The sequence below is a fragment of the Megascapheus bottae genome, chromosome 16 (assembly GCF_031878675.1).
Source record: "Megascapheus bottae isolate mThoBot1 chromosome 16, mThoBot2.hap1, whole genome shotgun sequence".
Taxonomy (NCBI): Eukaryota; Metazoa; Chordata; class Mammalia; order Rodentia; family Geomyidae; genus Megascapheus; species Megascapheus bottae.
Genome location: NC_143524.1, coordinates 53,920,117 through 53,941,560, shown reverse-complemented (window position 1 = coordinate 53,941,560; position 21,444 = coordinate 53,920,117). Strand labels below are relative to the sequence as shown.

Genomic DNA, 21,444 nt, shown 5'->3' with positions numbered 1-21,444 from the left:
ACACAAGCCACCTCATCTAGCCCCAGCTTAAACATTTTAATGTGACTCTTCCTTTCTCTTTCACATTTGCTTTCCATTTGTCTCATCTCAAAAGTCCCACATCTACTTAACCATGTACTTTTCTTGTATTCTATAGCCTTTGCCAACTTAGAGCTTACATTGTCTTCTGGTTTTTGGCAGGTGTAATCCATTATGTTGATACTTTAATTGTTTTCTATAAGTAGTTTAGTAACTTATTTCCATACTAAACAGTTGAATCTAAATATCTTTGAGCATTTAAGGGATCCTCTTGGCTTCCTTTCATCTTAAATCATCACCCCCCCACCCCAGTCTTGGGCTTATTGTTCCTAGCCCTATGGTTCTTTTTTTAAGTGAGTATACAAGGTTCTTTGAGGGCTGACTCACTTTTGCATATTGTAAATAGTTGAAGTAAAAAGTAAAATTTATATCATAATAAACTCTTTTAATCAAATCTCATTCCATACTGTCACCTAAAAGCCTTCCTTGGGCGCGGAGTTTGGCCTAGTGGTAGAGTGCTTGCCTAGCATGCACGAAGACTGGGGTTCAATTCCTCGCTACCATATACACAGAAAAAAGCCAGACCTGGTACTATTACTCAAATAGTAGAGCTCTAGCCTTAAGAAAGCCTAAGGACAGTGCTCAGGTCCTGTGTTCAAACTCTAGGTCTGGCAAAAAACAAAAAAAACCAACTTCCTTGTTTCTTCAAATGTTTCTGTGGGGAGTTCTTAACCACCCCAAGAATACTTCTGGTCTTTTTTCTGATTACTATCAAATCAGGTGAATCACTTGAGCACCCTATTTCTTATAAATGTTTCCTTATTTGGATGTTTGGTAAAATATTCCAAATAATGTGTTTTATATCACATGTCAGTTATTCTTAAGCTTTGCATTAGTGTTTGACAATGAAAAAGCACCTAATAATTCCATTTGATGTCTGAAAGCTCAGATTTTGTTTTTTCAGTATAGCTTAAATATAGTTGGGCTATACAATAGCTCTGAGATTACACCTCCCAATACATATTACTTTTTCCACAATGAGTATCATCATTTTGAATACACCTCCACCCCCAGTGCTTCCACTGCACTCCCACCAACTTTGTTTTGGCACTGGATATTTTTCTAAAGATATTTTTAGCCAGGCACCAGTGGCTTATGCCTGTAGTCCTAGCTTAGCTGCTAAGATCTAAGAATCACCATCTCAGGCAAGAAAATCTGTGAGACTCTTATCTCCACTGAACTACCAACAAAAAGACAGGATAGCAGTCTGGAGTTCCTCAAAAAATGTAACATAGATCTTCCCTATGACCCAGCCATCCCACATCTGAGCATCTACCCAGAACATCACGAGCCAGGGCAATATAAAGGTACTTGCACTGTTCATGATAGCCAAGTTATGGAAACAGCTTAGATGAGTGGGTCCAAAAAATGTTACCTATAAGCAGTAGAATTTTACACAGCCATTCAAAAGAATACTATGTCATTTGCATAGAAATGGATGGACTTAGAACAAATCATGTCAATTGAGATCTAAACTACACTGGTACATGATAAATTATAAGTACTCTAGATATGCACACACAGTTAGACAGTAGAGGATACTCAAGGGGAGAAACACAAAGATGCCATGCCTTTGTGTCTCTGTATAAAATAATATTTATCAAAAGGAACTCCAAGAAATGGAAACAAGAGGGTTTCTCTCTCTCTCTCTCTCTCTCTCTCTCTCTCTCTCTCTCTCTCTCTCTTTCTTTCTTTCTTTCTTTCTTTCTTTTTATTATTTTGTAGGCCATGGGGCTTGAACTCTGCCTGGGCGCTGTCCCTGAGCTCTTCAGCTCAAGGCTACCTTCCTACCCTTGAGTCAAGCTCCACTTCCCTTTTTCTAGGGGTTAATTGGAAATAAGAGTCTCAGGTCCTTTTGTGCCAGGACTGGCTTTGAACCTTGATCCTCAGATCTCAGCCTCCTAGTAGCTAGGATTACAGGCATGAGTCACCACACCCGGCTGAGGGTTTTTCTTTTTTTTGTCTTGTTTGTTCATTCATTTGTTTTGGGGAGTGTAAGAATGAGAACAGAAATGGTGGCCCAAAGGGTGAACAAATGCAGCATTATGGGTAGACATTATGTTGAAAATGAACTAGACAAGTTGTGGGTGGGGACAGGAGGGAAAATCTGGGAGAAAGAGCAAGGAAAGGGGTGACATTGTCCAGATAGAAATGTATTTACTTGACTTACCTGTGACTCCTGAACATCATAATAACAATTTTAAAAAATTACAAAAAAAGCCATAAGTAGAGCTGTGGCTCAGGTGGTCCAGCATTAGACTGAAGCAAAAAAGCTGAGTTCAATCCCCAGGACCAGCACCCAGGGGGGTGGGGGAGATACTTTTTCATTTCATGTTGAACCATTTTAGTTGCATGTCGTACATTAGAGCTTCTTCCTAGATGCTTGACCTGAGAAAATGCTAGGTCCCTTTATTTTTTTTTTTCCACTTTTTCTTCTGTTTCCTTACCCTCTCAGTGTTTGTAGGTTGTTATGCTTATCATGTTCTTTTCATATCCTTGGTGAAGATCTCATATTAACTGTCCTATCTGCTTTAGCAAAAACAGGATGAAAACTGTAGTATGAAGTTTGATCATTTGATTTTAAAAATAAGCATAGTAAAAGTTTGTGATATTGAGCATTCTTTATGAAAGGCTAGCAATTTTGCTTACAGAGGATCTGGCTAAATATGAAAAGTGATTGCTGATGTTTGTTTGCAATAGTCAGTTTTAAGTAAGTCTGACATCAGTTAAGTGTCTGAAAGGAAACACTGGCTTGTCAATGTGGCTTCTCTTCTAAATAGGAACCCTGTTAGCTTTAGATATTGGAATAATTCAAGTCTTACCAAAAAATGGCCTTTTTAGTGGCTTTTTTGTATGTTACTTTTAGGCTTAGTGATTTTTTTAAAAAAATTTTGTGTAATAATTGGTGGTGTTGGTAGTGCAGCTTCTATCGGCTGATCTGTCCAGCTGGATTTTTGTGAAGAATGTGTTTTGCCTTGCCGGCAAGCCATATATTACACTCATGAGAGAATTTACTCTGACAATTGAGGTTTAGTGCCCTTGATGAACAACTGGCTCTGTGTCACTCAGTGTATACCTGAGTCAATCAGTGACAGAAATGTCAGGTACCCGTGTTCGGGCTGCTGTTACTAAGTCAGCCTGTAAAGGAAGTGTGTATTTCAAATCCTTTAGGAAGGTAACAATTTAATTTCTTGTACTAATAAAACCAGAAAGTATCCATAAAACTTTGGATGACTGAAGTTCTGCAAAATCTTCATAATGAAGTTGGGTGTATATCAAGAACACACAAATTATAAACTTAGCGTTTTCTACAGAAGTCCTTTTCAAAAATTGACTTTTCTGGGTCTAGTGGTACACACCTGTAATCCTAGTTACAGTGGAGATGGGAGAAAATGGTGGCTTCAGAGTAGCCCTGGACAAAAATAGGGTGTGTCTTGGGACTGGAAGTTTGGCCTACTGGTAGAGTGCTTGCCTAACATTCCTGAAGAACTGGGTTTGATTCCTTGGTACCACATACATAGAAAAAGCCAGAAATGGTGCTGTAGCTCAAGTGGTAGAGCTCTAGCCTTGAGAAAGATCAAGACCAGGGCTCAGGCCCTAAGTTCAAGCCCCAGGGCTGGCAAAATTTAATTAATTAATTTAAAAAATTGACTTCTGCCAATGGCTCATGCCCATAATCTCAGCTTCTCAGACGTCTGAGGTCTGAGAATCTGGGTTCAAAGCCAGCCCAAGCAAGAAAAATCCATGAGACTTATTTCCAATTAATCACAAAAGGCCAGAAGTGAAGCTGTTGCCCAAGTGATAGAGCACTAGCCTTGAATAAAAAAGCTTAGGGACAGTGCCCAGACCTTAGTTGAAGCCCTGGGACCATCACCCCTCCCCCCCCCAAAAAAAAGAAAACGTTTCTAATATTTAGCTTCTTCCTGTAAGTTAAATAAAGCCACAAATTCTACCTGAATTGAAAATAACAGGAATAGCACATTTTAAAGAGGATATATATGTATGTTTATCACTAGCCTTCAAGTCAGCAGGCATACATTAGAATCTGTACTAGTTTCCTAAGACTGTACAGTGCCTCAAGCTGAAGTTAATTTGCTTTCCATTCTAGAGACTGCACATTTGAAATGAAACATTCAGCAAGGCCATCCTCACTCTGAATCACCCTCTAGAAGAGGATGTGTTCTTGCCTCTTGTGCTCAGACTCTAAACAAAGTAGTAGCATTACCTTTATTATAAAATAAATGGAATAGAGGACCAGGCCTGGTGGCTCGCACCTATAATCCTAGCTGCTCAGGAGACAGATCTGAGGGTCACAGGTCAAAGCCACCCGGGGCACTAAAGCAGGTGACTCTTATCTCCAATTAACCACTAGAAAACCAGAATTAGGGTTGTGGCTCAAGGTGTAGGGTGGTAGCCTTGAGCTGAAGAGCTCAGGGATAGCACCCAGGCCCAGAGTTCAAGCCTGGATCCCCCCCCAAAAAAGAATAAAACACTTTATATTTCTATATGACTGGACTTACCTCTAAAGACCTGGTTGTGTTGTAAACACAAAAGAATTGAATGTTTCTGTGACTGAATTTGAAAGTTGCTATCTCTGTGGAATCTTGTTGAGTAGCACTGAGTATTGAAATAGCATTAGGGAAACATGTTTTAAGCATTGATCTTGTTTATTTGTATTGCTAGAATAAAACAGCCCAGAGTAGGAAAGTACACAGCCAAGGGCAAAGCCATGTCCATTACAAGTAGCATTGGAAGTTTTAAACATAGTTAAGCATTAAATTTTACCAATTGAAAATAAGAGATTAGGGGTCTGGGAGTTTGGCCTAGTGGTAGAGTGCCTGCCTAGTATGCACGAAGACTCAGGTTCAACTCCTTGGTACATAGCAAAAAGCTGGAAGTGGTGCTGAGGCACAAGTGGTAGAGCTCTAGCCTTGAGAAAGTCCAAGGACAGCGCTCAGGCCCTGAGCTCAGGCCCAGGACTGACAAAAAAAAAAAAAAAAAACCGAACAAACAAAAAAAAGAAAATAAGAGATTAGTTCTTTGGAAGATATTCTGTTCTTTTCTTTCTTTTTTTTTTTTTTTTGCTGGTCCTGTGGCTTTTGAACTCTGCCTGTCCCTAAACCTCTTTGTGCTCAAGGCTAGCATTTTGTCACATGAGCCACAGCACCACTTCCTGCTTTTTCTGGATACTTTATTGGAGATTAGAATCTCATAGACTTTCCTGCCCAGGCTGGCTTAGCATCATGATCCTCAGATCTGAGCCTCTCCTGAGTAGCTAGGATTATAGTTAGTTAGCACCCACCTCAAAGGCCATTCTTATTCAGAGCTTGTTTAACCACCAAAAACATTCAATTTAAAACATTTTAGAATGTCTATATGTGACTACTAAATAGGGTCAGGATTGCATTCAGTTCTATTTTTCCATAAAACTGTAAAGTCATTCTAAGAAAAAATTATATTCACTTTTCTCAAGGTATTGTCTTCTTCAGTGATGGCACAATGAGTTTACAACATTGCTCTTTACTAATTGGTCTTTCTGGTGATTGAAGAATTCAGATGTAAAGATATGACACCGTTGTGCTTTAAGAATCTTTAAGTACAGAACTAAATTAGAACCATTTACCTGGAAAGGGCTAATGGAGCATCTGTCTAGTAAGTGCAAGGCCCTACTCTGCCAAAGGAAAACTTCCTTAGTTTGTATTTTCTCATAACCTACCTCCCACCCTACCTATCTACCTACCCACCTACCAACTTACATACCTTTCTACCTTCCTACCTTCCAACCTACTCACCTACAATGTTTTTGTGTGCCAGCACAGGACCTTGCTCTCTTCCCTGGTTTTTTCACTCAAGGCTGGCACTAAAACATTTGCACCACATCTTGACTTCTGTCGTTTGTGGTACTGGTTAAAGTCTTAAGACTTTACTACCCAGTTGGCTTCAAATTGAGGCCATCAGATGTCAGCTTCTTGAATAACTAGCATTATAGGCATGAGCTACCAACATTTTATCAATTTTATTTTTATTTTTGCTGTGTTTCTCATGTTAACCTTTCCCAGTTGCCCATGCTGGTCTTAACATTACAGCCTTCCTGTCTTGGCCTCCTGAGTAGCTGGAATGGAGGAATGTGCCACCACCACCAGCTTCTCAACAGATTTGAACTTGGGACCTTATGCTTGCTGGACAGACACTCTCCCACCTACTACTTGACCCATCTGTTCTTTTTCACTTCAGTTTTCATATAGGGCCTCACATTTTTGCCCAGTGCCAACGTCAGACTGTGATCTTCCTACCTATGCATCCTGCATGCTTACAGTATTGGAATCTGAACTTAGGGCCTTCTTTTTGTCGTTTAAACCATGCTCAAGTTTGTTAAGTTTAGTTTGCCAATAAAATTATGTCTAAAATTTCTTCAGGTAGTTCTTACATCTCAGCCTTTCATTTCCTATAAATGACAAAAGACTGTTTTGCTGCTCTTTGTGACATACGCCACTGACTTCATCAGACTGACAGCTGTACAATTTTTTTTCTTGGCACTGTATGAACTTTGTTTTTATTGTAAGAGTTCTCTTTCTGGTGATGGTTTATGTACAGCAGAATTTAATTGAAAGTTTCTGTTTGGATTTGTCTAATTCTGGCTTATACAAATTGACTTTGTGTAATAATAGGTAGGTTTTTAATTCCTTCCTTTTCTCCACTAGCCACACCCTCCAGAGCATTAACTTGCTTTCTTCCTTACTTTCCCTTCCTTCCCTTCCTCCCTCCCTCGTTCCCTCTCTACCTCTCTTTCTTTCTGACTATAATGGGGTTTGAATTTAGGCCTCATACTTCCTGCCCAGCTTTTTGTTGGTTATTTTGATTGTAGAGTCTAGGGAACTTTCCTCCCCGGCTGGTCTTAGAGTGCATCTTCCAGATCTCATCTTTATGAGTAGCAGCTAGGATTATAGTCGTGAACCACCAGCACCCAGCATGTTTGCTCTGTTCTGTTCTTAGAGACCTTACTCAACGGACTTATAAGTAAAGGAGGGGCAGCACTCTTTATTACTTTGGGGGACATTTTCAAACTTTAAAATTTCCTGATAATGGGGCTGGGAGCATGGCCTAGTGGTAGAGTGCATGCCTAGCAAGCACTAAGTTCTGGGTTTGATTCCTTGGTACCACATACAAAGAAGAAAGCCTGAAGTGGTGCTATGGCTCAAGTGGTAGAGTACTACCCTTGAGAAAGCCCAAGGATGGTGCCCAGGCCCTGAGTTCAAGCCCCAACAAAAACAAAAAAATCCTGATAATGCCAAGCAATCAGTGGTTCACACTTGTAATAACCCTGTTACTCATGAGGCTGAGAATCAGTTATAAGCTAGCCTCAGCAGGTAAGCCTCCAAGACATTATTTTCAATTACCCAGCAAAAACCTGGAAGTAGAAATACAGTTATAGAATATTAGACCTTAGTGTTAAAGTGTAAGCCTGGGCCAGGAGTTTTGGTCTAGCGGTAGAGTGCTTGCCCAGCATGCATTGAGCCAGGTTCAATTCCTCAGTACTACATACACAGGAAAAAAAAAAAAAAAAAGCCAGAAGTGGTGTGGCTCAAATAGTAGAGCTCTAGCCTTGAGAAAGCCCAGGATTCCCCCCCCCCAAAAAAAAGTATAGGCCCCTGAGTTCAAGGCCCACTACCATTACTGGTCCCTTACCCCCCCCCCCAAAAAAAAAAGTTCCTACCACTTCATCGGGATCCCAAAAGGTCTCTGTCTGCTTTTCTTGAAAAGTAGTATGGACAGCAAATTTTCCTTATCTTTCCTTCTGTCCTCTCAGCTGACTGCTTCCATCAGTGTATGTCTGTTCTAGTTTTGTAGTGGTGCTGGGAGTGGATGGGGTGGGTGGGGGCTGGCTGGCTCAGTACTGGGAGCTATGTAGCAGCCACCTGACCGGTGACTCTTATACTTCATATTCATGTGTTAAACTTAATGCAGGTATCATTTTGTTTTCTCATTGGTGGCAGCAAATATATTCTGGTTTTGCTAAATATTTACAGATCTGACAAGTGTGTTTGTTTTTACAAGTTTGAGGCTGTTAGAAGTTTTTAGCTAAAAAACAGATTTTTTTTTTTTTTTTTTTTTTGTGGGTCATAGGGCTTGTAAACTCTGGGCCTGAGCACTGTCTCTAAACTCTTCAGCTCAAGACTACTGCCCTACCCCTGGGGCCACAGCCCCACTTCTCCTTTTCTAGTGATTGATTGGAGATAACAGTCTCACGTTCTTTAGTGCCCAGGCTGTCTTTGAACCATGATCCTCAGATCTCAGCCTCCTGAGTAGCTTGGATTACAGCCGTGAGCCACCATACCCAGCTCTAACACTGTAAGCTTTTAGGACTGTGTAGCAGCATGTTCATGTCTAGGGGAAAGAATGGTGCTCTCTTTGTCTGTATTCTTCATAAGCATCTCTTTGGGGGGCTATCAGGTTGACAGGTTTCAATCCTTGTGAAATGCTCAAGGCTTTCATAGAAACTTGTCATTTTGGATGTAGTCTATCTTTCATCCAAATTATTGTTTTATCTTTGAGTATGAAAGAAGAGCTGGGTAGGAGAGAAGCTCAGTTAGTAGTGGAGATAAGTCATCTACTTTGGAATGCCCATGTTTGGGCTGAGTGGGGTACAGAGCATCCTCCCAGTGGAGCTACACCTTTGTTTCTTGGATGGTGTTTGAAGCCTTGACACTCACTCTCCTTCCTCTCAGCTACAGTTGCCTATGTTCCATCATCTTTCTCACTGCCTCTTCCTATTGTCTTTGGGCACATATGTTTCTTAAATAGTATATGGATTAGGAATATGACTTGACTACCAGTATGACTGTGGTGATTTCTAAGTGAAGTATCCTGGATAACACATTTCTTACACTGGTGATAAAATCTACTGGAACCCATGGAGCCAATAAGCTAATATAAAAAATAGGAAAAATGAGGTTAAATCAGCAGAGGATTTTTTGGGAGAAGGCGCTTAAAATAGTATGTTGGACTCATGAAATGAAACTGTTTCTACTTGTGCTGTTCAATTGAACATCTCATAATGGCCATGTTTGTTTCAAAGTAAAATAACTTTTGTGAGGTTTTAAAAGTTTATAAATTAGCTTAGTGCCATAGAATTATATATGTGTATGTGTGTGTGTATGTATGAGAAAACTGACATCTTGGTTCATTAGAACTCTTTCCTGGGGAGAATGCTCTCAAAGATATGTTATTGAACACAGTGGTCTACCTGCCTTATATTCAAATTAAATTGTAGGTGCAGATTATAAGATAGAAGTACATACGTTCAGAGGAAACCAAAGGAAAGATCCCAAAGCATTCTGTGTTCCTTTTCTTCCCACAGTATATGCAGACCACTCCACACGAAAAGCATGAGAACTAAAGATAGTTCTTGATACACCTTGGGAAGAGGGAAGGAAAGCAAATTACATCTAGATTATTTTGGGTCTGCACTGAGGTCAATTTGTACAACTGTTGGCCAATAGCTTGGACATAGAAAGCCATGTTCACCTAGTTTTTTTGTTTTTCAAAAATTATGCTTCTGTCTCCTACACTCTCCCATCCCCTTTTCCCACCCTCCCATATACTGAAAGTCTTAACTGTGGGTCAGCTCATAGTGACCTCTATGGATGAAAGACTTCCTTTTGAGTTTCAGAAACACAGATTTGTTTTCTGAAAAACACATGCCTTTGAATAAACTTGACATGTAATAACACGCTTGTAATAATTCCATTTCTACAAAGGCCGCCTTTATATTTATTAAAGGTGACAAAACAAAAACCTTCTTCTTTCATTACATTTTCTGCTTTCATGTTCTGTCATTCTGAGACCTTTTTTTCTTTCCCTCTCTCTGTCTTTCTTCCCCCAGCTGTCGGCAGCATCCAGCCCCTCCCGCCACAGTCCTCACAGAGCTTCAGGAAAGGACCCTTTTGCAGAGATTCCTTTGGAGGATTTCTTATAAATCACTTTAGGTATTGCTGCTTGTGGGGGGACATGGGGACTTAAACACTTTCTTTAAAATTACCAGTCACTATTACTAAGCAACATTCACTCTGCTTTGTTTCTTTAAATCTTTCTTCTCCTCCTTCTCCTTTATCTTTGGGTGAAGAATAAAAACAGGTTAAGCTAGGACACAGGGAGAAATAACTTGTAAGGTGTAAATGTGAAATTACAGGACCATCTTACATATACAGAAGCATGGCATCCACTGCTTACAACAGATGGATGAGAAAAATACCACCCTTGAAAACCATTGAGTCATTCTTCAAGGAATTGTAGAGAACACCCCAGTTCTACTCACTACATTAGAGCTTGACTGGGAAAGAAATGTTTTTATGTATTTCTTTTCATTTAAAAATAGTTAACATTTTAAGAAAGCCTTTTTTTTTTTCTTTTTTCAACCAAGGGAAATGAACACTTAAGAACTTTGGCTAGAAGGAGTCTGCATATGATCCATGCTGCCTTTGTTTACTAGAATTGCTATGATCTGTTCTTCTTGATGCTCTAGCTCTCAATTTACATTTGCCTTCTAGATCTTTGGAGTATGCACTCTTCTTATTTGGCAAGTGTGTTAACACATCTGGCTCAGTAATTAGTCTTTACATAGGCAGTTGAAGAGAAGTCAGGAGTGAAGAAGACAGTGACTCCCAACTGAACAGTTTGTCTTCATAGATCTTTCAGGCTTTTAATTTACATTAGCAAAGAAATTAGTCCACATTAAGATTACTCTTCTTGGGCCGGGAGTTTGGCCTAGTGGTAAAGTGCTTGCCTAGCGTGCACAAAGACCCGGTTCGATTCCTTGGTACCACATACATAGAAAAGCTGGAAGTGGTGCTGTGGCTCAAGTGGCAGGGCACTAGCCTTGAGGAAAAAGCCCAAGGACAGTGTGCAGGCCTTGAGTTCAAGTCCCAGGACTGGCAAAAAAAAAAAAAAAAGAGTTCTTTAGTTGTCTCTGATTTCATATCATATGGAAATAATAGTTTTTTGCTTTTCCATGGAACATTTCTATTTCTGAACAGATATTTTGAAATTTCTCGTGGAAAAAAAATAAATGGTTGTTCTTTCTTCACTTATCCCCATGTTACCTGTTGGTTTTTAGTTCTTAGAAAAGTATCGAAAGTTCTGACATTGGTGGAGATAAATTATGTTCATAAACTGCTTTGTTGAATGGCAATTTTCTGTACAACTACTTAAAAACAATAATAAAAAGAATAATAAAGAATTAAGATAATGTTGAAAAATTTTAAAGAAAATTTCTATAGCTGCTTCAAAATACTGTCATGTGAAAAGCTGATAATACTGGCTGTAATCAGTTGTTTATGTTATAATAAACACTTCTGGTCCAGTTATGTCTAAAAGGTGTTTTTATTTGTAAGAAGACATCCTGCAGTAGAGTGAATTTACTTAAACACAAACCTTTTTTTTTTTCCAGATACAATTTATGTAATAGATGGAAGAGAATGGAGTGATTCCAAAAAACAAACAAAAAAAACAAGTGCTCAAGTGGCGAATCCTTACTTCCAGCAAAATTTAAACTGCTGTCTCTTAAATTCTTCTTCCATTAGAATGCTACAGTAACCCAGTGAAGGCCCGTGAAGGAAATTGGGACTAGTTTATAGGAAAAGGTTATCAATACAGTTTATAAAGCCAAGAATTGCCATGGTTTAGGACTTAAGATCTTTTTAATGACTAACCTTTCAGTTCTTTCAACTCCTGTTAATACCCATAACCAGTAACCTACCAAGAAAAGCCCTTATCTGGAAAGTGTGAAATCTGTATTTGGAAATGCTGCCTGGAGAGAAGAGCTATGTTCTTTACTGTAGTCAACAGGACTTGTTAGGGGATCAAAATCATAATTCTTAATTATGCTTTATCTTTGTTTTCTCAAGTCCTCACAGACACCGAAACCATAACTGAAATTAACATTTCCTTCTTAAAAATTTATATTCAGTTTGCAGTAGACATTCCTTAAGTATTTGTATTTATTTATGATTATCAGTTTTACGTAACATTAATATTATATCAATCCTCCTTATGAAAATGAGTATGGTTGTACACAGTATGTTTGATTTTTATCCACAAGAATGAATCTGATTCAGAATGCTTTTCAGCTGACATACAGAGCACTAAATATTTTAAGGCAAATCCATAGGTCTGGATATCTTAATCCTCAGTCTCTATGGGAGTTAGGGAAGCATTATAAATGCATTAATCCTTATAGTCAATTCTGTGCCTGGGATTTTGCAAGGGAACAGTTCACTGACTAGGACAAGCACTACATATAAAAGTCAGCATTAGTGCATTGGGAAGGATCTTTACTGCTTTGTGCTTGGCATGTCATTTTTTCCATTTGACATTAGGGCCTTTCCAAAATGAATGTGAGGAATTGCTTTCACTTCAAAACTTTCCTTCTTTTCAGTAAAACTCTAGGAGATGTTATTGGGGAGGGGAGGGAAACAAAATTCTTGAACTTTTTATTTGGCTTGTGCCATGTTATGATCATGTACCTTTTAAATAAGGGGAAATAGTATCTTTAAAGTTAATGTCTAGCCAAGAGTTTAGTTATCGAAGAATTAAACTGCACTGTTGATCGGTGCTTTGTGTAAATACATCATACGCTTGGGTGGAGAGGGGCCTTAGGAGGACAGTTCATTGTAGGAAAGCAATTCTGTACATGAGTTTAAGCATACTTGTTGCATTGTCTCTGCAGATTATATTTTTGTTTACAATATTAAAATGTATGTTAGCAAAATGGGTGGATTTTCAAATAAAACGCAGCTTCCACAAAACTTTTGTTATGGTATTCTAGTCTGAGGTGCATTTTGTTTTTTCTTTTTCTTTTTTAATCATTTTTTAAATAAAATTATACCTGGGTGATTATATTTGCTGATTTAATAAAATGTAAAATTGCTTTATTTAAATTTTCAAAACGTTTTATCCTCGCAAATTTTGTTACTTTCTAGACTCTTACAGACAGACTGAGCTGTGTAATGACTTGTTTTGTTTTACTTTCTGTTCAGATGCCTTCATAAAGGTAAGTTTAAGACACTTTGTACATATGATATTTCCATTCGGGAAGCAGTAAGGTCGTGAGTTCCAGACTAGTCTGGGTACATGAGAGATCCTGTCCCCAAACTGCAATCACAAAGAGAAATCTGTGTATCATCGGAGTATGTGATGAATAAATTTAAGGTTTGGCATTGATAAATGTTGGAATAATATTTGCCTTGACTGGAAAAATACAGTCTAGCTTTTGTTTCATTTTACTGCTTGTGTCTTTTTTAATTTTCTATTAAAAAATAATTTTGCTGGTATAAGTTTGAGTACCATTAAACTTTTTCATATAAACTGGAACATTGTTCTTTTTATGTTAGCTTGCTTAATGTTTACTTTCATTTGTATCTTGCAGTGTTTGGACTGTTTTGAGGTTTGTGCTTTGTTTTTCACTTCTTTGGATAGAATGCCTCTGAAGTGCATCATAACTGTCCTCCTTTATTATTCAAACCTCTTTGGGGCACTGTTGGGTAGGAAGCACCTACATTCTACTTTACCAGGAAAGAACCAAGCAGGCTGGGAGAGTCCCCGTGCTTGGTTTCATGGCTCAATTGTTTTTTGGCATTTTAAACTTTTGTTGGTGCAGGGGATCGGATCTAGGGCTTTAGGCATGCAAAACATGATTGTACCACTGAGGTACAGGTCCAACAGAAATTAGGACCTGGGCTCTTTATCTGATGTTTGCTCATTGCCTGGTGCTCTACACCTCCTACACCCAATTTTTTGTTTTGTTTTGTTTTTGCCAGTCCTGGGCTTGAGCTCAGGGCCTGAACACTGTCCTTGGGCTTTCGCAAGGCTAGAGCTCTACCACTTGAGCATCAGCACCTCTTCCAGCTTTTTTCTGTGTATGTGGTACCAAGGAATTGAACCCAGGTCTTTGTGCGTGCTAGGCAAGCACTCTACCACTAGGCCAAACCCCTGGCCCAAAAGCCAATTTTTTTTTTTTTTTGGTCGGGATAAGTTGGGATAATGCATAAAGAGTTCATCAGGTAGTAGGTTCATTACTTCTCGTACATTGATATATGTTTTTTCCCCATATCCCTTCCCCCACCCCCTCCTAATCATCTTGTTTTCTCCCTTTCCTATTTTAAATAAACATATATACAATATACCAAGTAACAAAAGTTATATACAGTAACAACATGAGATTGACCATACCATAAGAGCAAAAAAAAAAAGAAGAGAAATAACATAGTATATTAAGAACAACAATCACACAACATAAACCTCTTGTTTCCTGGAGATTCATTTAGTTTTATCCTATATGACTTTATATACATAGGTTTTAAAGAGCTATTGTGATCCTCTGCTAGGAGAGTCCTAGAGGTGTACTGATTATTAAAAATGAGAGAAACCCTGGAGCCTGTGTTCCTTTGGTTCTGGCTTACTTCACTTAATATGACTTTTTTTCCAACTCTTCCATTTCCTTACATATGGGGCAATATACATTCTTTCTGATGGCAGCATAAAATTCCATTGTGTGCCACATCTTCCTGATCCATTCATCTACTGAAGGGCACCTGGGTGGGTTCCGTATCAGAAGCCAGTTTTTTAATACTGATTTTGAAATAACTGGAATTGACTTCAAATCCTTTCCCCATCTGGCACTTTTCCTGCCTCCCTCCTTTTAGCCTGGGGTGCAAACTGGCTGAGCTGATGAACAGGCCCTGAATTATGCTCTGAAAGGAAGGTACAGACAAGGAGGGATCCAGTTGTAAGTGTTCTCCTGTTCCATTCATCTGGACTCAAAGCTGTTAGTAGTTTATTGGAGCTAAAGATAGACTATTCTTGCCCAGACTGGCGTCAAGCCTTGATTATCAGATCTTGACCTCCTGTTAAAATTACAACCATGAGGGGCCAAGAGTTTGGCCTACTGGTAAAGTGCTTGCCTAGCCTGCATGAAGACCTAGGTTCTATTCCTTGGTACCACATAGGTAGAAAAAGCCAGACGTGGTGTGCCTCAAGTGGTAGAGCTCCAGCCTTGAGAAACCCCAAGGACAGTGCTCAGGCCCAGAGCTCAAGCCCAGGACTGGCAAAAAAAGAAAAAGAAAAAAAATAGAGGCATGAGCTACCTGCCCTTTACTGTTTGGTTTTTCAAGTGCTAACTGACCTTTTATGACAACTACTGATATGCAGAACTTTATTATGGACAGGATTTACAGTGTCAAAAGTAGAAATGGAGAGTCCTTTGTCTTAGAAAAACAGAGTCAATTAAAACCAGAGAATAGGACAGGAAGTCTAAATTATCAGATGTTAAAATAAGTGCTAGGGAGAAGCAGGAGGGATCCCATAATAAATTTCCATAGGAGCTTAATAATATAAATACAGGGAATTACAAGAGCTCAGAAATTATACGTAACTAGATGGATTCACGTAGGAAAAGAGTGGTGTAAGGAAACAGTTCATTGAAGAAATACTAATGTCCAGCAAGAAGAGTTTGTCTTTGGTAATAACCTAAAAGATCAAGTAGAACTTAGAGTGGTGCTTCCCAATGGCTTTGAGTCATTGACTGGAGCTAAGAACACCCAGCCTGGCTTTGAACAGCCGTTCTCAGATCAGTCTCCTGAGAGCTGGCCTGTTCTTATTTCCACTCCAACCTTTTATAAGGGAAAAGACACTTTGTTAATGCCTTTCATATGGTTGAGAAAATAAATTGGTTTTTTTGAGATGATGCTCCACTGTTAGCTATGCTGGCCTCAAACCCCAGTTTTCCCAGACTCCATCTCAAATAGCTGGGATTACAGGTGTGTACAACCAATACCCAGCTGAATTTCTCTTCCTTTTCTAACTATTCTAGTTATGGGCGTTTTGGTATTTTTCTGAGGAGTACTTGTAGCCTGCCTGCCTCCACTTCCAAGAACTAGGATTACAAGTGTGCGCTACCATATGTGGCCTTCTGTGTTGAGCTTTGAGATGAAACCCTTGTGGCCTAACTCATAACCACCCTCCAGCCTGCTGGTGTGAGGGGAGATTGAAGAAAGGCAAACAAAGCCTGGAGTACGGAGGGAACACTTTACAGAGATGTAGATGCATATCTTACGGAGATGAGAATACAGAATGATAAACGTACCTCATAAAAATGTTAGATTTATTCAGTGGGAACATTGGCAACAGCTTGTCACAAGAAAGCCTCAAAACATCATATTTAAGAGGGATGTAGAAAAGTTGGCAGTTCACAGCTTGTGTTCAAATCCTGGCTCTACTAACTAGCTGGGCCACGTTGGGAAAGTTGCTAGATTTTCTTCAGCCAGTTATCTGTGTGGAGGTGGCAGTACGTGTGTCAGAGGATTGCATAGTAGCATTGACAAAGGACCAGTGAGAAGGTACATTTAAGTTGACTATCAGTATCAAGAATCTTTTCAGTGCTTTAGGACTGCCCTCTCGGGGCATCATATCTGTTGGCTTCCAAAGCAGAGTACCGAATCCCAGATTGCACATGCCCTGTGCCACCCAAGCCTCTGGTCCTGTTTATTTGGTTTTGGGTTTTTGTTTTGTTTTGGGGGTGAGTTTGGTGCTTGGAATGGGACCCAGTGTCTTGAACTTATTAGGTATGGCTGTCACTGTCCTATACCCCAACTTCTGAGGAAACTTATTAAAACTATTTTGGTTAGCTTTAAAAAATATTTTTAAAAAGAACCTACCGGAGAGTAATTGCCTAGCATGCACAAAGACCCAGCTTCAATTCCTGGTGCTATGGCTCAAGTGGTAGAGTACTAACCTTAATGAAAAGCCCAAGAACAGTGCTCAGGCCCAGGCCCTCAGTTCAGTCCCCAGGGATACTTTTGAATGTAGTTCAGGCCTTTGGTGGGAAGCAGTATGGGGCCTTTCCCCAAACTGAACTCACATTCTAGGGCTCCCCTCCCTCACCCTTGAGCCACACTCAGCCTTTGATGGCTTATTTTGTAGATAGGATCTCAGTTTTGTAGCTCTGCTTCCTATGTAGTAGGCATGTAGCACCATGTCCAACTTTTTAAAATCTTAGTCTTGGAAGGTACTTTTTATTTGTTGTGGGGCTTGAACTCAGGGCCTGGACACTGTCCCTGACTTTTTCACTCAAGGATAGTGTTCTACCACTTGGAGCTACAGCCTATGTGTCCACTTTTCTGGTAGTTAAATTGGAGATAAAGAATCTCACAGGCTGTCTTTGAACCACAATTTTCTCATCTCCATTTCCTGAATAGCTGGGATTATAGGCATGAGCCACCAGTACCCCGCTGAGCTGAACACATTATCTTATATAACAAAACTCAATATCAATGATCACAACAAAATAGCTATTTTCCTTCATGAGTGTGGAAGTAAGCTCCACACATTTTGGGTGTCCACCTTTAGTGGGTGTTAGATTGCTGGTTCCACAGTTCCTACTGTTAACACATCTCGCAGCCACACCGCAACTCTCCCCTCAGCCACCCTCACTTTGTAATTCCCTTGTGTACACACACTGGGCAAGCTCTTTGCACAGGTGTCACTCTTCGCATTGCATCCAACACGGCTGAGCTGCATAATCACAGCTGAAGCAACAGGATGAAGAAAGAACTCCTCATTCAAACTCTGTACAACTTCTGTCAGCATCCCATAGGCCACAACTTTGTTGTATCACTACAAAGGAAGCCAGAAATAATCTTTAGAAGACCATGTAATGAGCTGAGACAACTAGATGAATGTATTGGTATAGAAAAAGGAGTGGTATGGGGGTTGGGGAAGAAAAAGTATATAAGATTTGAAGGTAAGTTTTATGCCCATGTGATTTTTGCCAAAAGACTTGCCAGATTTTTACTTTTTGGCTTTTTCTTGTTTGAGTTTTTATTGTCCAGGGCTTTAACTGAGTCTAGTGCTTTCACTGTTGGCCCTCTACCACTTGAGCCATGCCTCCAGTCCAGCTTTTTGCTAGTTAATTGGAGATAGAGTCTTGGTCTTTTCTTCCTGGAGCTAGCTTCAAATCATGATCCTCAGATCTCAGCCTCTTGAGTAGTTAAGATTACATGTGTGGACCAATGGTGCCTGGTTTAGAATGGCAATCCTTGATTCAGTGTCTGAGAACCTTAAAAGTTGGACCAGTTGTGTGTAGAGGGAATTCTAACATAGTTGATTTCCATTCCTCTTAGAAGAAAAATGTTGCCAGTGCTAGCATATTTTTATAGCTGAGACTACCAAAAAAAAAAAATGGCAGTAACTCAAGAAGGCAAGAGGTCAGCGAGTTCACTACAGGACAAGAGGAAGGATGCTGACAAAGCCTGCTAAGAATCAGTGACAACATCTGAGTTTGCAGCTGCTGTAAAAATCATTTACTAGGCTAAAAGTCTGAAAACCTTTTCCATTTAGAGCCCCTCCCCGCCTTTTTTAAGACTCTGAAAGCTTTTTAGCACTTACTTCAATAAGAGCAACATGTAAACATCATGGTGACAAAAAAGTAGCCTCTCTCCTGGGAATCTCAGCCACCTTGAAATACTGAAAGTCACTAATATTTAGAAAGCCTCTGTTGCCTGAGGGCATATTTCCTTGCTTTTAGTGCAAAAGCCTCGTTCATCCAAGAAAAACATAGAGAACTGTTATTGAGGCCTAGTGAAATTAGCAAGGGGCAAAAGGACTTAAACAGCCCTTTATTGCTACAAAAATGCCCTAGCCTCCCTGTTCCTTGAATCACTCCAGTGTCTTCACTGCAAGGCTCAGAAACAAATATGGCCGAGTCCTGGTTCTTCACACACATAAGCACTTGGGGCCTAGCTTTAGTACTGGACTCCACAGGCCATCACGGATCAGAGGTTCCTCCTAGAGCTGCCAACCAGGCCTCACCCCAAGTGGCAACTGATTCGTTCGTTCCTGCCAGTGTGTTTTGAGCCTTTGGATGAAAACGTCAGTGAGGCTGTGGCTCCTGTGGTAGTGTCAGACCTCAGTGAAAAAGCTAAGCTAGGGCATTGGGCCCTGAATTCATGCTCCACATTGGCATAGAAAAATCTCTTGGGTGGAGGCTGGGCACGGTGGCTCACACCTGTAATCCTAGTTACTCAGGAGGCTGAGATCTGAGGATCAAGGTTCAAAGCCAGCCTAGGCACAGCAGTTGTTGAGACTCATCTGCAATTAACCACCAGAAAACAAAGTGGCCCGGTGGCTCAAGGAACAGGGTAGTAGCCTTGAGCTGAAGAGCTCAAGGCCCAGAGTTCAAGTCCCACAACTGACAAAAAGTTTCTTTACTGGGAACTCACACCTGTAATCATTACTTAGGTGGCAGAGATCTGAGGGACAAGGTTGGAAGCCAGCCTAGGCAGGAAAATCTGTGAGACATTGCCAGTTAACTAGTAAGCTTGAAGTGGAGATGTAGTTCAAGGCCCTGAGTTTAAACCCTAGTACTCATTCATATACACACGGAAACAGCATATTCTAATTGTGCAAAATGTTGGGTTTCCACATATTTTCATCTCTCTCTCTCTCTCTCTCTCTCTCTCTCTCTATATATATATATATATATATATATATATATATATATTGACCATATTATTGGCCATTTGTATTTTTACTTTGGGGAAATGTCTGTGCAGGTCTTTTATTTATTGGTTAAATTATTTGCTCTTTGAACTTTTTATTCTTTTGGTGTTTAATAATTTGACTTGTTTTGTTATTAACCCCCTATCAGGTGAATAGATGGTAAAGCCTTCCTTCCATTCTATACAGTTTGCTGTGCAGAAACTTTTTTAATGTGATAAAGATCCGCTTGTCTGTTCTCATTATTATTTCTGGAAGTATTGGAATCCTTGTCTATTCTCATGTGTTAAGTTTTTTTCTCTAGGCTTCCCTGTTGTCATCTCAGAGTTTTGTGTCTTTCATTAAGGTCTTTGATCTTCTGGAGTTGTTATATTCTTTGATTTTTCTACAGTAGTTCTCCATGTGGATTCAGTTTTCTCAGCACCATTTATTGAAGAAACTCTTCTCTACAGCATATGTTTCTGGCGTCTTTGTCAAGAATCATGTTACTGAAATTGCAGGAGATTATTTCTGGATCCTCTGTTTCACTGATCTATGTATTGTTGTACCAATACTATACTGTTTTTGTTACCATGGCTCTGAGTATCATTTGAAACCGAGTATTGTGATTTTCTCTCTGCCTCTCTTTGATGACTTGACATCTTTTGTGCTTCCTTATTATGAGCACTTGGAATGATATTTCTGATTCTGTGAAGCACATCATTGGAATTTTGTTGCAAATTGTAGATCACTTTTGGCAATACAATCATTTTAAAAATATTAATTCCAGGGGCTGGGAGTAAAGCCTACAGGTAGAGTGCTCACCTAGCATGCACAAAGTCCTGGGTTTGATTCTTCCATATCACATACACAGATAAAGCTGGAAGTGGTGCTGTGGCTCAAGTGGTAGAGTGCTAGCCTTGAGAAAGCCCAAGGATAATGCTCAAGCCCTGAGTTCAAGCTCCAAGACAGGCCAAGAAAAATATGTGTGTGTGTATTAATTCTGATCTGTGAGTGTGAGAGGTCATATCTTCTAATATCTTCAAGATGCTTTCTACTTTGTAGAGGATTTTTATCTTTAGTTAGAATTGTTATTTTTCAGGGTGCCAGTGGCTCATGTCTATAATTCTAGCCACTCAAGGGACTGAGATCTGAGTTCAGAGGCAGCCCAAGTAGACAAATTTATGAGACAGCAAAAAGCTGGAATGGGAGGTATGGCTCCAGCAGAAGAGTTCCAGCCACTGCTTTCACCTTAGAAGTTCCCTCTTAGCACACCGGTAGCCACTGATGTCCTCAATTAACTTGCAGCCTGCAGGCCAACCCAGTTCCCACTCACTGTGTGCACCCAGGGGCAGCGAGTGTCCAAGCCAAGGGCTGGCCCCACCAATACAGCACTGGGTTCTCCGCTGAAAGGAAAGAACTGACAACCTGGCACCGCCTGCCTGGCTCAGCATTTTCAGATCCTGCCCTGCAGTAAACAAACCTGCAAGAGGGAAGACATTGGGTAAGTATTGAGCTCAGAGCTCTATAGACACCACAATAATCCACCAGCTCTTTGAAATAGAGAGTGGGGCCACTCACCACTGATTGCTCTAACTGAACTCTCTGCTTTATAAACTCAACAGGTCTTCATCCAGTTCTCTGTCTGTGACTTTCTCATGGCTGTCTCTCGCCCAGTCATTGTCAAATGGTGTCTCCAGGCTTCTGCACTTAGGCGTGGCCCCTGTTTTCAGATCAGAGTAGCTCAGTCTCAAATAATACCCAGGAGGCTGAGATCTGAGGATCATGGTTCAAATCCTGCCTGGGAACAAAAGTCTGTGAAACTCTTATCTCCAGTTA

General features: G+C 40.0%; 1 protein-coding gene across 13 annotated transcripts in view; it reads left to right on the top strand.

Moving 5' to 3' along the window:
• Positions 1-13,358, top strand: part of Picalm (phosphatidylinositol binding clathrin assembly protein) — an 80,239-nt gene extending 66,881 nt beyond the window's left edge. For 12 of the 13 annotated variants that reach the window (XM_090348570.1, XM_090348568.1, XM_090348579.1 and 9 more), the window contains 2 exons: positions 9,962-10,064; positions 11,525-13,358. In XM_090348570.1, coding sequence (XP_090204696.1) covers positions 9,962-10,054 — 93 coding nt within the window. In that variant the 3' untranslated portion in view covers positions 10,055-10,064; positions 11,525-13,358. The remainder of the gene's footprint in view (positions 1-9,961; positions 10,065-11,524) is intronic. The other variant, XM_090348574.1, reaches the window with a different exon arrangement.
• The last annotated feature ends 8,086 nt before the right edge of the window (positions 13,359-21,444 follow it).